The following is a 14145-nucleotide window of genomic DNA, read 5'->3' on the forward strand; positions in this document are numbered from 1 at the left end:
GATCATTTAGTCTGACCCCCTGCACAGTGCAGGCCACAGAATCTCACCCACCCCCTCCTAGAATAATCCTCTCACCTATCTCAGATATTGAAGCCTTCAAATACTTTGAAGACCCCAATATGCAGAGAATCCTCCAGCTGTGATCTGTACCCCATGCTACAGAGGAAGGCAAAAAACCTCCAGGGCCTCTGCCAATCTACCCTGGAGGAAAATTCCTTCCCGACCCCAAATATGGCAATCAGCTAAACCCTGAGCATGTGGGCAAGACTCATCAGCCAGACACCCAGAAAGTTCTCTATAGTAACTCCTATCATCCCTCCATTGACCTATTTCCCACTGATAATGAATGGTCAATTAGTTACCAAGATCATGTTATCTCATCAAACCATCCCCTTCATAAACCCATCTAGTTTAATCTTGAAGCCAGATAGATCTTTTGCCCCCACTACTTCCCTTGGAAGGCTGTTCCAGAACTTCACTCCTCTAATGGTTAGAAACCTTCGTCTAATCTCAAGTCATCTTATATCCATTTGTTCTTGTGTCCACATTGGTATTAAGCTTAAATAATTCCTCTCCCTCCCTGGTATTTACCCCTCTAATATATTTAAAGAGTGCAGTCATGTCCCCCCTCAGCCTTCTTTTGGTTAAGGTAAACAAGCCAAGCTCCTTGAGTCTCCTTTCATAAGACAGGTTTTCCATTCCTCGGATCATCCTAGTGGCCCTTCTTTGTACCTGTTCCAGTTTGAATTCATCCTTCTTAAACATGGGAGACCAGAACTGCACACAGTATTCCAAATGGGGTCTCACCAATGCCTTGTATAATGGCACTCACACCTCCTTATCCCTACTGGAAATACCTCGCCTACTACATCCCAAGACCTTATTAGCCTTTTTCACAGCCATGTCACAATGGTGGCTCATAGTCATCCTATAATCAACCAAGACTCTGAGGTCCTTCTCCTCCTCCGTTACTTCCAAATGATGTGTCCCCAGCTTATAACTAAAATTCTTGTTATTAATCCCTATATGCATAACCTTACACTTCTCACTATTAAATTTCATCCTATTGCTATCACTCCAATTTACAAGATCATCTAGATCTTCCTGTATGATATTCCAATCCTTTTCTGAATTGGCAATACCTCCCAACTTTGTGTCATCCGCAAATTTTATCAGGACACTTCCACTTTTGGTGCCAAGGTCAGTGATAAAAAGATTAAATAAAATTGGTCCCAAAACAGATCCCTGAGGAACTCCGTTAGTAACCTTTCTCCAACCTGACAGTTCACCTTTCAATATGACCCACTGTAGTCTCCCCTTTAACCAGTTGCTTATCTACCTCTCAACTTTCATATTAATCCCTATCTTTTCCAATTTAACCAATAATTCCCCATGTGGTACTGTATCAAATGCCTTACTAAAGTTGAGGTAGATTAGATCCACTGTATTTCCTTTATCTAAAAAATCTGTTACTTTCTCAGAAAAGGAGATCAGGTTGGTTTGGCACGATCTACCTTTTGTAAAACCATGTTGCGTACTCACGTCACTCTGTAGATCATAGGCCTTTCTAGCATGGATGACATCATTCTGGTCCGGTAGACATGTCCATTGGTGCAGAGGACGTCTATAATCAACATCACTGACTTGCTCCTGACACTTCTTGGCCAGCACGATTCCCAGCATGTCCACTGGGCTACTATATTTGGTCTTCCATTTCTCAAAATCTTTCTTGTACTCTCTGTCACTCTGGATCTTGGCCACATGCATAGACCATGTCATCTTGGGATCATCCTGGATGTTGCGGGCTCCCACATGGTGGCCAAGCTGTTTGCGATACCCTTCTTTGTATCTGTACTGTAGGCCAAAAAAATAAAATACAACATGTTTGAGGTCTCTTGTTAAGAAAATATCCCAGAACAATTCTTTAGAGTTTTCATGTTTAGAGTTTGGAGGCTTTTATGGGAATGTGTACCACTTCATAAAGTATCATTTCTGGGGGCTTTCACTCTCATACAACACCAGGAACTTAGGAGAAGGCTTAGTCGTAAGAGTCCCTTACATAAGTAATATTGTGACTGACTATACCAGAATCGAGCACATCACTTGCCTGGAACCCAGTGACTTGACAGGCTCTGGCATTCCTGTGAGTGTGACTAATGATTATTTGTGATCATGGTCATGTCAAAAGTCTAATTTAGCCTAAAATCCAGATCAAAATGGTTAATGCCGTTGTATGAAGTTTACTCATTAACATGGCCAAACACATGTATTTTCAAATAACAATTTCAAATTTATGAATATGTTACCAGGAAAAAAATGTGATATATAGTGCTCAAAGATAATACCTTAACAGAAAGATTAAATCATATAAGAATGTTGATTAGCAATTATGCAATAAGAGACATTAGTCAGAATTAAACCTGGACAAGATGACTTCATTTATCATACTCTTCAGAACATCAAACAGAGATCCTCAAATAGAGAACAGAAACAGAATGTAATGTCAAAACATAAATAAGGGCAGGCCTATGGGAACTATAGGGAAGATTTTATTCCAGATTCAAAAAGAGTTTATTAATTTATTGTCCAAAAAGAGTTCTGCATGATACATGATTGTGATGATGGTGTAGGACCTTAACTGCTCACACAATGGTAAGATCTATTAATGGCTGAGGAGAAAGGTCCAAGGTTACTTACCTCACTTGCAATATCTCGGGAGGCTTTAGCTGCCCTTATTGGAATGGCATCTACTCGTAGGTCATAACCTTTCTTCTTGTCCTCTTCCATTGCAAGTCGGTACAGTTTCTAAAATCATAACAAATATTTGTTGCATGTCAGAACTAAAGCATTTCCTTTCCATCTAAATTTAAATTTTAATTTTAATTTTAAGCAAGGCACCACTTACATCACTGTAATTCAATTTGTTCTGCTGTGCCAATAAAATAGCAGGGGTATCTGGCATAATGTGGATACTAGTTTTATCTTTGTTCCAAGCTTCTGTATAAGAACGCTGAAAAGCAAATGACAAATATAATAAGGCTCAAAATAATGAAGGCCTCAGTCATTAATATGGTAAGATATAATTCTGACTGAATAAGCATGATGAAGATCAGCAATTCTAAGAGTTTCATATAGTCAAGAACAACTGTAACTAAAACTTAAACAGAAGTTCTCTTCTTTCATTCTCCTTGAAAAACAAATATCAATACTTTAGCAACCAGTAAAACGACCTCATTTTAATTCTTTTTGCAAATAAATAGAAAACTCACAGGGTTCATAATTCCAGTATTGTGCTTTGCCAGAACCATTGGCATAGAATCAAGCAGGCTACTAAATTTGATAGTGTCTGGGTGTTGCCGATAGGTGTGGTCACTCAAGATATGGGTTGCTCTCTTATTCTTCTCATCATCCAGAGAGCCACTTGGGACCCAGCCAATGCCTTTCAGCCACTGAAGATCTGATTTATACACAAGCTGAAATTATAGAGGAAGACAAGACAGTTCATTATTTTATTTAAACAACATGAACATTTTTTCTCCACGTCCAAAGCAGCATTAATTAAAGAGATTCTCATTGTTTAATCAATATCCTATGATGACAGAGGTTACCATGTTACAGTCCTCTGTCAATTCAACACAGATTCTGCCTACACTGTAACTCCACAAAAATCTTACTCTGTCTATGGCAAGGTCTGTGTCAGTCAGGGAGGAGATTAATCTAAAACTGTCATGGAGATAACCCAGACAGTCAAAATGCATTTTGACTGTCTGGGTTAATTAGACAATTTTTTTTTTCTAAATGTAACAGATGAGAAGGACCTCAAGCACTGGAAATGTCACTTAAACACGCAAACTAGTGAATACTTACAAACATGAAACTCACATTCTTTTACTCTCTCCCTTCTCTAGTGCACAAAACGAAATCAATATTTAGGATTAGGGTGAACAGATGTCCCATTTTTAAATTGACAGTTCCATATTTAAGCCCTCCTGCAAGTAAATTGATTTTTTTCTTAAAAATAAGAAAGTTTTCCCATATTTTCCTGTCTTCTCCTCATCAGTACTGGCAGGTCCTGCTGCTAGCCAGACCTCTGCTTGCCAGCCACCTGCCCACCAGTGATGGGGGAAGGAGGTGGAGGTAGAAGGGAGAGTCAAGAGGCCAACGATGACGGTAGGTGTGCAAGACTGGTGCCAGGGCAAAGCTGCTGCATGCCGGGCCAGCTGCTCCCCCTGCTGGTCTGTCAGCACAGCCTCTGCTCCACGCCAGTTCTCAGGAAGCAGGGCCCCACCCCACACCCCATTTCAGAATGGCACTGGCTGCATGTTGTAAGGTGCAGTGTCTGGTGATGCAGGCAGGTGACAGGTGGGGAACAGTTATATGTCACCTCTGCTGCCCATCCTTCAGCTCTTTACATGCTCCCCCTCTTGCTGTCTTCTCCCCACTGTGCCCCTTCCACACACTCCTGCCTTTTTGGCCCTCGATATACTCCCAGGAGGGGCACATCCTGCTTCCAGCACTGTGCAAAGAACCAGCCTCTGGTTGGAGTGCTCAGCTCACCAAACAACCTGGCAGGCATCTTCCTTCTCCCACCAGTCCGGGGAAGCCCAAGACCCTCCCGCCTGGGGCACTACCCAGGGGCAAATGAGCCCTTCATGTGTCCAAGCCCCACAGAGCACTGGCATCCGGGAATCTCTCTGCCCCTCAGCTAAGCTCAGGATTAGAGGCAGGAAGTGATTATCAGCCTGTTCGTGCCCCAAGCTAGCAGGCTACACAGCAGCCCCTATGGCAGAGACTTCTCGTCATCCTCCCCTGCTGGCTGGTGGGTTTGTTGAAATCCCTACAGCCAGGTTCCTTGTGTTCTGGTGCATCCTTACAGCTTAACCCCTTCCTGCCTGCACTGTAGCTGGGAGACTGGAAGCAGCTGGGTAATATCCGTGCCAGCATTAACTTGTGGGTATTAGCTGCCTTTTGACACTGTGTGGGCAGGAAGGAACAGGAGCTGTTCCAGCCACAGAATGGGATCATAAAGAGATGAATTCTGTAAAAACACAGGCCTGCTCGTTCCTTCCGCACCTCATCACGCCCTGTAATTGGCAGGAGCTCCTGTGCCTTCCCTCCCGCACAGTGTTTAAAGGATGCTGCTGGCTATATTCTGGTATGAACCCTGGCAGAAACTTGAGGGTGGGCATGTGACCCTATGTGAACTCCCACCCATGTGCTGTCTTGGAAAGACATGGCAACAATTGCCAGGAGAGATGGGCCTGTCCTGGGGGTGTAGCAATGGAGGGTGGAGAGTGTCAGGCAGGGAGGGTTGGGTCAGTCAGAGAAGTGTATGGGAGGGGACCACTCTACTCTGAGTGAACCCAAATGCCTTAAAAATAAGAAGGTAAATAAAAAGAATCCCACTACACAGTATTTCTTTTTTGCAGGGGCTCAGTCTACTTGATGTTAAACTGAATGTTGGCATTTGCATAGTTCTGATTAATTACAGTTGAACTTGCTTCAATATGAGTAATTTTATCAGATGTTCCGTATTCAGCATAAGGAAATATTTAGAATGCAAAATAAAGGCTACTTTCTGCAAACTGTGAAATGTTTACCATGTGGAATGGTTCACATTCTGAAAATATACATCTATCCCGTATGCCACAACAAATGCCCTTGCAGGATAAAATAATTCAGAAATAGAGGCTTTTCATATAAATTATGACATACGAACTTACATCACTCTGAAGATCGTATGTTTTCCTGGCATGTACAACATCGTTCTGGTCTGGAAGACACGTCCACTTGTGCAGAGGATGTCTATAATCAATGTCACTGACTTGTTCCTGACACTTCTTGGCCAGCACGATTCCCAGCATGTCCACTGGGGTATTATACTTGGTTTTCCATTTCTCAAAATCTTTCTTGTACTCACGGTCACTCTGGATCTTGGCCACATGCATAGACCACACCATCTTGGGATCATCCTGGATATTGCGTGCTCCCACATGGTGGCCAAGCTGCTTGCGATACCCTTCTTTGTATCTGTACTGTTGGAAAAAATAAAAAAATAATTGTTGCTCTTTCAGATTTGGAAAAATATTTGCTGGGTGAGTCCCAGGAGGCTACATGCGGGAGGAGCACTCCAGCTCACGCCCGGGGCCCAAGTTGCCACGGGGGGGGGAGGTGGGGTGTGACCCCAATCAGCAGGGCTTGACAAATCATGTAATCTACTCGCCACGGGTGAGTAGATTACAAGCCAACACAGCCGGCACCACGCGATCTGCGCATGCGCAGCTCGCAGAACCGCACGGCTGGTGAGCAGGGCTCGCCGCCACTTGGCAAGCCCTGCCAATCAGGTCCAAAAGTACCTTAAAACCTTCTCCAGGATGAAAGGTTATTCCATGCAAAGTTTGGTTGCGATAGCTCTTATAGTGTCCAAGTTATTAGCGCAGAAACATACAAACATTGCACTTTCTATATTACATAGGGTGGTACTTGGAGAGATGTGCTGGAAGAAAATCAGATTCTCTGTCTATGTGAGGCACAGGTTGGCAGTTAGGGAGGTAGTGGGCAAAGAGTGGGGCAGAGCAGGGCACTGTGTGGGGCACAGGCTGGCAGTTTGGGAGATGGCACGTGAGGGGTGGGGAGGAGAGGGGTGCTGTCTATGTGGGGCACAGGCTGACAGTTATGGAGGTGGCAGGAAAGGTTGGGGAGGAGCAGGGCACTGTCTGTTTGGGGCACAAGCTGGAAGTTAGGGAGGTGGCAGGGGAGGGGTGGGGAGGAGTGGGGCGCTGTCTGTGTGGGGCACAGGCCGGCAGTTTGGGAGAAGGAGGGGGAGGGAAGGGTGGCAGCGTGCAAAAGAGCTGACCCCGCTCCTCCTTCCTCCTCTCTCTCCCCCACTTGTGTCTGACCCGGCACCGGTTTTAACTGTCAGTGCCCTTTTCCATGCCAGCGTTCCTGCTCTCCCCAGGTCCACCTGCCCCCTGGTATGCACACTGGCTGAGGCGCGCCTGCACCATGAGGGTGGTCCTCCACGTGCCGCCTCTGCACAAGCGCCACAGGTTCAGAACAGCGGCGGCCTGGGAGCACATTGCTGCCAGCAGAGATAGTGCGGGGGAAGGCGGGAATGGGGCCCCTGTCACAGCCTCCCATAGTACCTTAAAACCTTCTCCTGGAGGAAAGGTTAGCCCATGTAAAGTTTGGTTGCAGTAGCTCTTATAGTGTCCAAATTATTAGAGCACAAACATACAAACATTCTCTTTTATATATTAGATACCAGTTTCAATTAACTGGATATGTTACTGGCAAAGGTCTTACTGACAGTACTGGAAGGTTATACTGCACCAAAAAGACTAATTTAATTAAAATATTGAGTAGAAATTATTATAAAGTAGGAAAAATTAGTTACAATCAAAAGTGAACAAGGTGACTTCATTTGTCACAACCCGCAAGCAATCAACAGATATCCTCAAATAGACCACAGATACTGGGAGTGGAACCTTACCACAGATAAAGCAAGCATAGACCTACAAGAACTGTAGAGATTTAACACCAGCTTCTCTCCTATTTATTACTTAGTAAATGTGTTCCTTGATACAGGATTGTGTTGATGGAGTTGGTTCTTAACAGTTAATTATGATGTTGAGACCTCTTAATGTGGAAGAAGAAGGATCCAAGATTACTTACCTCACTTGCAATATCTCGGGAGGCTTTAGCTGCCCTTATTGGAATGGCATCTACCCGTAGGTCATAACCTTTCTTCTTTTCCTCTTCCATTGCAAGTCGGTACAGTTTCTAAAATCATAACAAATATTTGTCATGTAAGAAATAAAGCAATTCCTTTTCATCTCAATTGTTTTACAGGCTGCCTTTTAAGTTTAAGCAAGGCACAACTTACATCACTGTAATTCAATTTGTTCTGCTGCGCCAGTAAAATATCAGGGGTATCTGGCATAACGTGGATACTAGTTTTATCTTTGTTCCAAGCTTCTGTATATGAGCGCTGAAAAGCAAATAACAAATATAAGATGTTTGTAATCATGAAGGCCTCAGCCATTAATATGATAATATATAATTTTGACTGAATAAGCATGATCAAGGTCACCTGTCCTAAAAGTTTCACATGGTCAGGAACAACCATAACTAAAATTTAAACAAGGATAGAAGTTATATTGTTTGCACTGATCTGGAGACCCATTACAAATAACAAGGTTTTTACTCCTTAATGAATAAAGACCAGATACCAAGAATCTCACTTTTGTTGCATAGTATGTTGCTTCACAAGAGCACTTAGTGATTTTGGTGATCTTTTTGAATGACACACTACTCAAAAGGTGAAATCTTGGCTCTGCTGCAGTCAAAGGGAATCTTGCACTTGACTTAAATGGTCCAAAATTTTACCAAGAATGATTAATCTAGTTGCAGTCACAATAAATTAAGCATGAGCTACAGATCACCAAATGTAATTTTTCAATTATCTTTGGCAATGATCATTCATATTTAATTATTACATATTTCATAATTTCCTGATATATAATCAGTAAACTAGATTAAGTTTACTCATGTGGTAATTTATTACAGTGTCCAGTATCACACCAGAGAGATTGGAGGCGAGAACATGGATTCTACATTTTGTGAAGATAATGAAATGCAAATTACCAAAGATCTATTGAATCATGAATTTTGGAGGGGGTGGGTAACAATTCACCTGAAATATATTGGAATATCTTGAAATATATTGGAATATCTTTTTCAGTTATAACCAGACAGTTGCTTGCACAATATATGAAAAGTAAACAAACAGCCTACCTCTTTATATTACAAAATTATATTATAACAACATAAAGAACATGTAATAAGATACAACAAAATATTGATAAACTCCTTTTTCATGTGTGTGATTTTGTAAATATACAGCTATTAAACACACTTTTAAAATAGAGTTTAGCTATGGGCTAGAAATTTAAAATAACAAAACCAAACTACTCAGTTATGATGGAAATAAATTCCTGACTAATATTTCAATGTGATTTTTTTAGTCTCCTTGAAAAACAAATACCAATACGTTAGTATCCAGAAAGAAAAAGACACCATTTTAATTCTTTTTGCAAATAAATAGAAAACTCACAGGGTTCATAATTCCAGTATTGTGCTTTGCCAGAACCATTGGCATAGAATCAAGCAGGCTACTAAATTTGATAGTGCCTGGGTGTTGCCGATAGGTGTGGTCACTCAGGATGTGGGATGCTCTCTTATTCTTCTCATCATCCAGAGAGCCACTTGGGGACCAGCCAATGCCTTTCATCCACTGCAGATCTGATTTATACACAAGCTGAAATTATAGATGAAGGCAAGACAGTTCATTTAGACAACTTAAACCATTTTTCTCCAAAGAAAAGCAGCACCAATTAAAAAAGAGTTTCCATGTTGAATCAATATCACATGACAACAGAGGTATTCACCTTGCAACAGTCTGACAGGACTTGTTCTGTACTGACAGACTCTGGACCCTGTTGGATTCTGTCTAATCTAGTTATTCCACAGGTGCCTATGTCCTTCTACTATTTTGATGGAACAATGGGAAAAACAGACAACACTAAATTAGGGCAACATCTGGAAATTCAAGCTAAAAGATTCTATGAGCTAAGATTGCAACAAGGAAACTATAGTATACATCAGAAATGCTGTATCTGTCATATAGCTGATGTCTGGAGACAAACTGCACTCATCTGATAAATTGGTTTCTAAAGTACATGAAGCAAGTTCCAAAGGGATTTGACAAAGATAATCGTGTAATTGAAGTCTCTGACAGATATGAAAAAAGTAACTGTGTGAAAACTAGTATCCGAGGGGTAGCCTCGTTAGTCTGGATCTGCAAAAGCGACAAAGAGTTCTGTAGCACCTTATAGACTAACAGATGTATTGGAGCATAAGCTTTCGTGGGCAAAGACCCACTTCATCAGATGCATGTAGTGGAAATATCCAGAAGCAGGTATAAATATGCAGGCCAGAATCAGGCGAGAGATAATGAGGTTAATTCAATCAAGGAGGATGAAGCCCACTTCTAGCAGCTGATCTGGAGGTGTGAATACCAAGAGAGGAGAAGCCACTTTTGTAGTTAGCTAGCCATTCACAGTCTTTGTTAATCCTGAGCTGATGGTGTCAAACTTGCAGATGAACTGTAGCTCAGCAGTTTCTCTTTGAAGTCTGGTCTTGACGTTTTTTTGCTGCAGGATGACTACCTTTAGATCTGCTATTGTGTATCCAGGGAGACTGAAGTATTCTCCTACAGGTTTTTGTATATTGCCATTCCTAATATCTGATTTGTGTTCATTTATTCTTTTACATAGGGACTGTCCAGTTTGGCCGATGTATATAGCAAAGGGGCATTGTTGGCACATGATGGTGTATATTACATTGCTAGATGTGCAGGTGAATGAACCAGTGATGGTGTGGCTGATCTAGTTAGGTCCTCTGATGGTGTTGCTGGTGTAGCTATCTGGGCAGAGTTGGCACTGAGGTTTGTTGCATGGATTGGTTCCTGAGTTAAAGTTACTATGGTGCGGTGTATAGTTGCTGGTGAAAATATGCTTCAGGTTGGCGGGTTGTCTGTGGGCGAGGACTGGCCTGCCTCCCAAGGCCTGTGAAAGTGAGGGATCATTGTCCAGGATGGGTTGTAGATCACTGATGATGCGTTGGAGAGGTTTTAGCTGAGGACTGTAGGTGATGGCCAGTGGTGTTCTGTTGGTTTCTTTCTTGGTCTTGTCCTGCAGCAGGAGGCTTCTGGATACACATCTGGCTCTGTTAATCTGTTTCCTTACTTCCTCGTGTGGGTATCGTGTTTCAAGAATGCTTGGTGAAGATCTAGTAGGTATTGGTATCTGTCTCAGGGGTTGGAGCAAATGCAGTTGTACCTCAGTGCTTGGCTGTAGACAATGGATCGTGTGGTATATCCAAGATGGAAGCTGGAGGCATGAAGGTAGGCATAGTTGCTGGCAAAAGTCTCTGAGTCAAGTGCACTACAGTGGAATATATATGTGTTGTCACCTAAGTGAGAATGGTGATTGATATGTGGTCACCTAAGATGATTGGTGGACATCCTGTGCCTCCATAAAAAAAACTTCTAGAGGAGGCATACAGCATGTTACCACTTATAAAATTCCTCTGTGGAAAATACACCCAAAAGTTTAGAAACACACCCAGAATTCTCCTTCTTCATAGAGACTTTTCCAGTGGTGAAGTAAAGAGTCCATTATCAGTAGATATGCTGAGGAAACCCGAGATGTGGGCAGTATTCAAGAAGAAGCAGACAAGGATGCCTGTGCATGCTGTATGTGCCAAAATGGCTTTTTGGGTATCTTGGTGTCAGAGGAATCATAATAATTAGTCACCTGATATAGAGATTTAGTCCTTGCTGTTCAATATATTCCAAAAACTGAATACATAGATAACATGTGGTTTGAAAGAGGCATCATTATGAGCACAACTAACAAGTGTCACTTCATATTGCATGAATAAATCTGTAACATCCTCCCCTCCTGAAGTCTGCAACATACTGCCTGCTATACACGAAGGAAGAGGCTGGAACTCTATATTGCCTCTATTGGATATTTGGGGAAATTCATGACCAATCTTAGAAAAAGAAAAGGGAACTTATACTTCAGAAATCTTGCCAGATTGAGACAAAGTCACAGACAACCTGCAAAGCAAGTTGTTAGCAGACAGCAAGAGAGAAAAAGGACACCAACAGAACCCTGTACTGTTTGCACTTCAATGCAGCCATCAAAAAGTTCAAGTCTCTGAGGAGAGTTCCACAAAGGAAGAACAGTTTTGAAGAGCATGTCAAACAAAGATTTGGATGCTTCTGCATATAGTTAAACCAGATGTTGCAACATGGATGGAAAAATGAGGATGATCAACTACTCCCTGTGCTGTTCCAGGATCCAATGACATCTGAGTGTCTCCAAGACCTTAATTGTGCACATGCCATGATGCCAGTATGGTCACTGTATAATCAACAGTGTCAGTAATCAGAATGAACTTGGTGTACATGCCAAGGCAGTGAAACTTTCACATTCTCAACAGAGACCATGCAGATAAAAAAGAGGATAATAATGATGTTGAGTGGAAACATCTCCAGCACTACTACATTTTAATCACACTTGTAAAAATTATTGTTACATGTTGATTTACCCCCTAGATTGTTGTTGTGATTATTTGAAATTACAAAAAACCCAACTTTATCTTGAAGCACTGCAAATATTTAAAAATAGTTCATTTTCACATGTAGATGGTGCCACCGCCTCTATGATAATGGCACTACTCCACATTGTTCCTCTTAAAAGTACACAAAACAGGTTTTCAGATGATGCGTGATGTACATAGGCACAGAAGGGACACTTTAAGTAGACCAAATTGGTATTTGCCATTTGCCAAATATCACGTTGGAGGTCAGGGGAGACTGAAACTCAGATTTCCATCAATGAGAGGTGATGGCTTGAAGCTGGAAGCCTGAAATGGCTGCTTCCTTACTGGACCACGGAAGGGGAATATATATGCAATTGACCTGAAACTGTGACAACCCACCAATCTAGTATGAAGCAGTAAAGTTCTTGCAAGATAAAAAGGTTAATAAATGCAATCCATAAATATGTGTTTTGATATTGCAGCAAAAATAGATTTAATAGAACATCTCCGTTTTCACAAAGCTGGTAAAAAAAATGGGACTTACGTCACTCTGAAGATCGTATGTTTTCCTGGCATGTACAACGTCGCTTTGGTCTGGAAGACACGTCCACTTGTGCAGAGGATGTCTATAATCAATGTCACTGACTTGCTCCTGACACTTCTTGGCCAGCACGATTCCCAGCATGTCCACTGGGGTATTATACTTGGTCTTCCATTTCTCAAAATCTTTCTTGTACTCACGGTCACTCTGGATTTTGGCCACGTGCATAGACCACACCATCTTGGGATCATCCTGGATGTTGCGGGCTCCCACATGGTGGCCAAGCTGCTTGCGATACCCTGCTTTGTATTTGTACTGTAGGTCAAAGGGGGGAAAAAAACCCACAAATAAACAAACAAACTTCAATAAGATTCAGGAAGGGTATTGTTAAAACATTGAATAATCCTATAGCAATTCCCTGGGGGACATTATGTGCTAGTGTAGAGGCTTCCACATAAAGAAGTGTTGTGTTCATTGAGCATGGAATCTGAGTGCTAAAGTACTCATAGGTTTCCTGCACTTAAAACCATAAGAGGTCCTTAAATGGATAAGTAACACAGTGTCTTTGGACTAGGTGTGGACTATTTGGAGTGGAATGACAGCTTCCTATGCCTAAGACATTGTAGCTAAGTTCTTTCTAATTCACTGGCCTGGATCCTTTAGTGTCAGAATTCAGTTTCCGTCTCATGAAGTGCCCATCAGTTACTTTCTCAGATAACAGCCTCAGCCTTGTTATGATGTTTGGTTCTGCCATGACTACAGGGGACCAGACTTTGTGACCTCTCAAGGTTCCTTTCAGTCCATTGTTCTATGTTCTTAAACACAAAGGATACATCTACACAGCAGCATTATTTCAGAATAACTGACATTATTTTGAAATAACATAGTGCATGTCTACACAGGAAGCTGTTATTTCAAAATAATGTCGAAATGGAGGACGACTTACTCCAACTTCTGTAACCCTCATTTCACGAGGATTAAGGGAAGTAGAAGGAAGAGTAGTCTTCCTTCAACTTCCTGCTCTGTAGAGACGTCTACACGCAGCAGAGACGGGCGATTCCAAAATAAACCCCTTACTTCGAATTAATTGTTAAACCTCATGGAATGAAGTTTATTTTGGAATTGCCCTTCTCTGCCGCGTGTAGATGCGGGCAGTTATTTCGGGCTAGTCAATTTCCAAAATGGCAACCGCCCAGGAACATGCTAATGAAGCACGGGATATTTAAATCCCGTGCTTCATTTGCAATTTCGGTCGCTTTCATTAGCCTCCCTAGTTCGAACTAAGGGGCTCGTGTAGACATACCCTGTGTTAAAATATTGAGCAGAAATTATCATCAAATAAGGAAAATGAATTACAATAAAAACTAGACATTTAGAGATTAATAACAAGAATTTTAGTTATAAGCTGGGGATACATCAGTTGGAAGTAA

The 14145-nt window shown here is 41.9% G+C and overlaps 1 protein-coding gene across 35 annotated transcripts in view; it reads right to left on the bottom strand.

The window, feature by feature from the left end:
• Positions 1 to 14145, bottom strand: part of NEB (nebulin) — a 194429-nt gene that overhangs the window by 107821 nt on the left and 72463 nt on the right. For 34 of the 35 annotated variants that reach the window (XM_075933364.1, XM_075933388.1, XM_075933397.1 and 31 more), the window contains 9 exons: positions 12719 to 13030; positions 9116 to 9319; positions 7886 to 7990; positions 7675 to 7782; positions 5724 to 6035; positions 3270 to 3473; positions 2906 to 3010; positions 2698 to 2805; positions 1543 to 1854 (listed from right to left, as the gene is read on the bottom strand). In XM_075933364.1, the coding sequence (XP_075789479.1) occupies positions 1543 to 1854; positions 2698 to 2805; positions 2906 to 3010; positions 3270 to 3473; positions 5724 to 6035; positions 7675 to 7782; positions 7886 to 7990; positions 9116 to 9319; positions 12719 to 13030 (1770 nt within the window). The remainder of the gene's footprint in view (positions 1 to 1542; positions 1855 to 2697; positions 2806 to 2905; positions 3011 to 3269; positions 3474 to 5723; positions 6036 to 7674; positions 7783 to 7885; positions 7991 to 9115; positions 9320 to 12718; positions 13031 to 14145) is intronic. The other variant, XM_075933387.1, reaches the window with a different exon arrangement.

The sequence above is a fragment of the Pelodiscus sinensis genome, chromosome 7 (assembly GCF_049634645.1).
Source record: "Pelodiscus sinensis isolate JC-2024 chromosome 7, ASM4963464v1, whole genome shotgun sequence".
NCBI classification, from domain to species: domain Eukaryota; kingdom Metazoa; phylum Chordata; order Testudines; family Trionychidae; genus Pelodiscus; species Pelodiscus sinensis.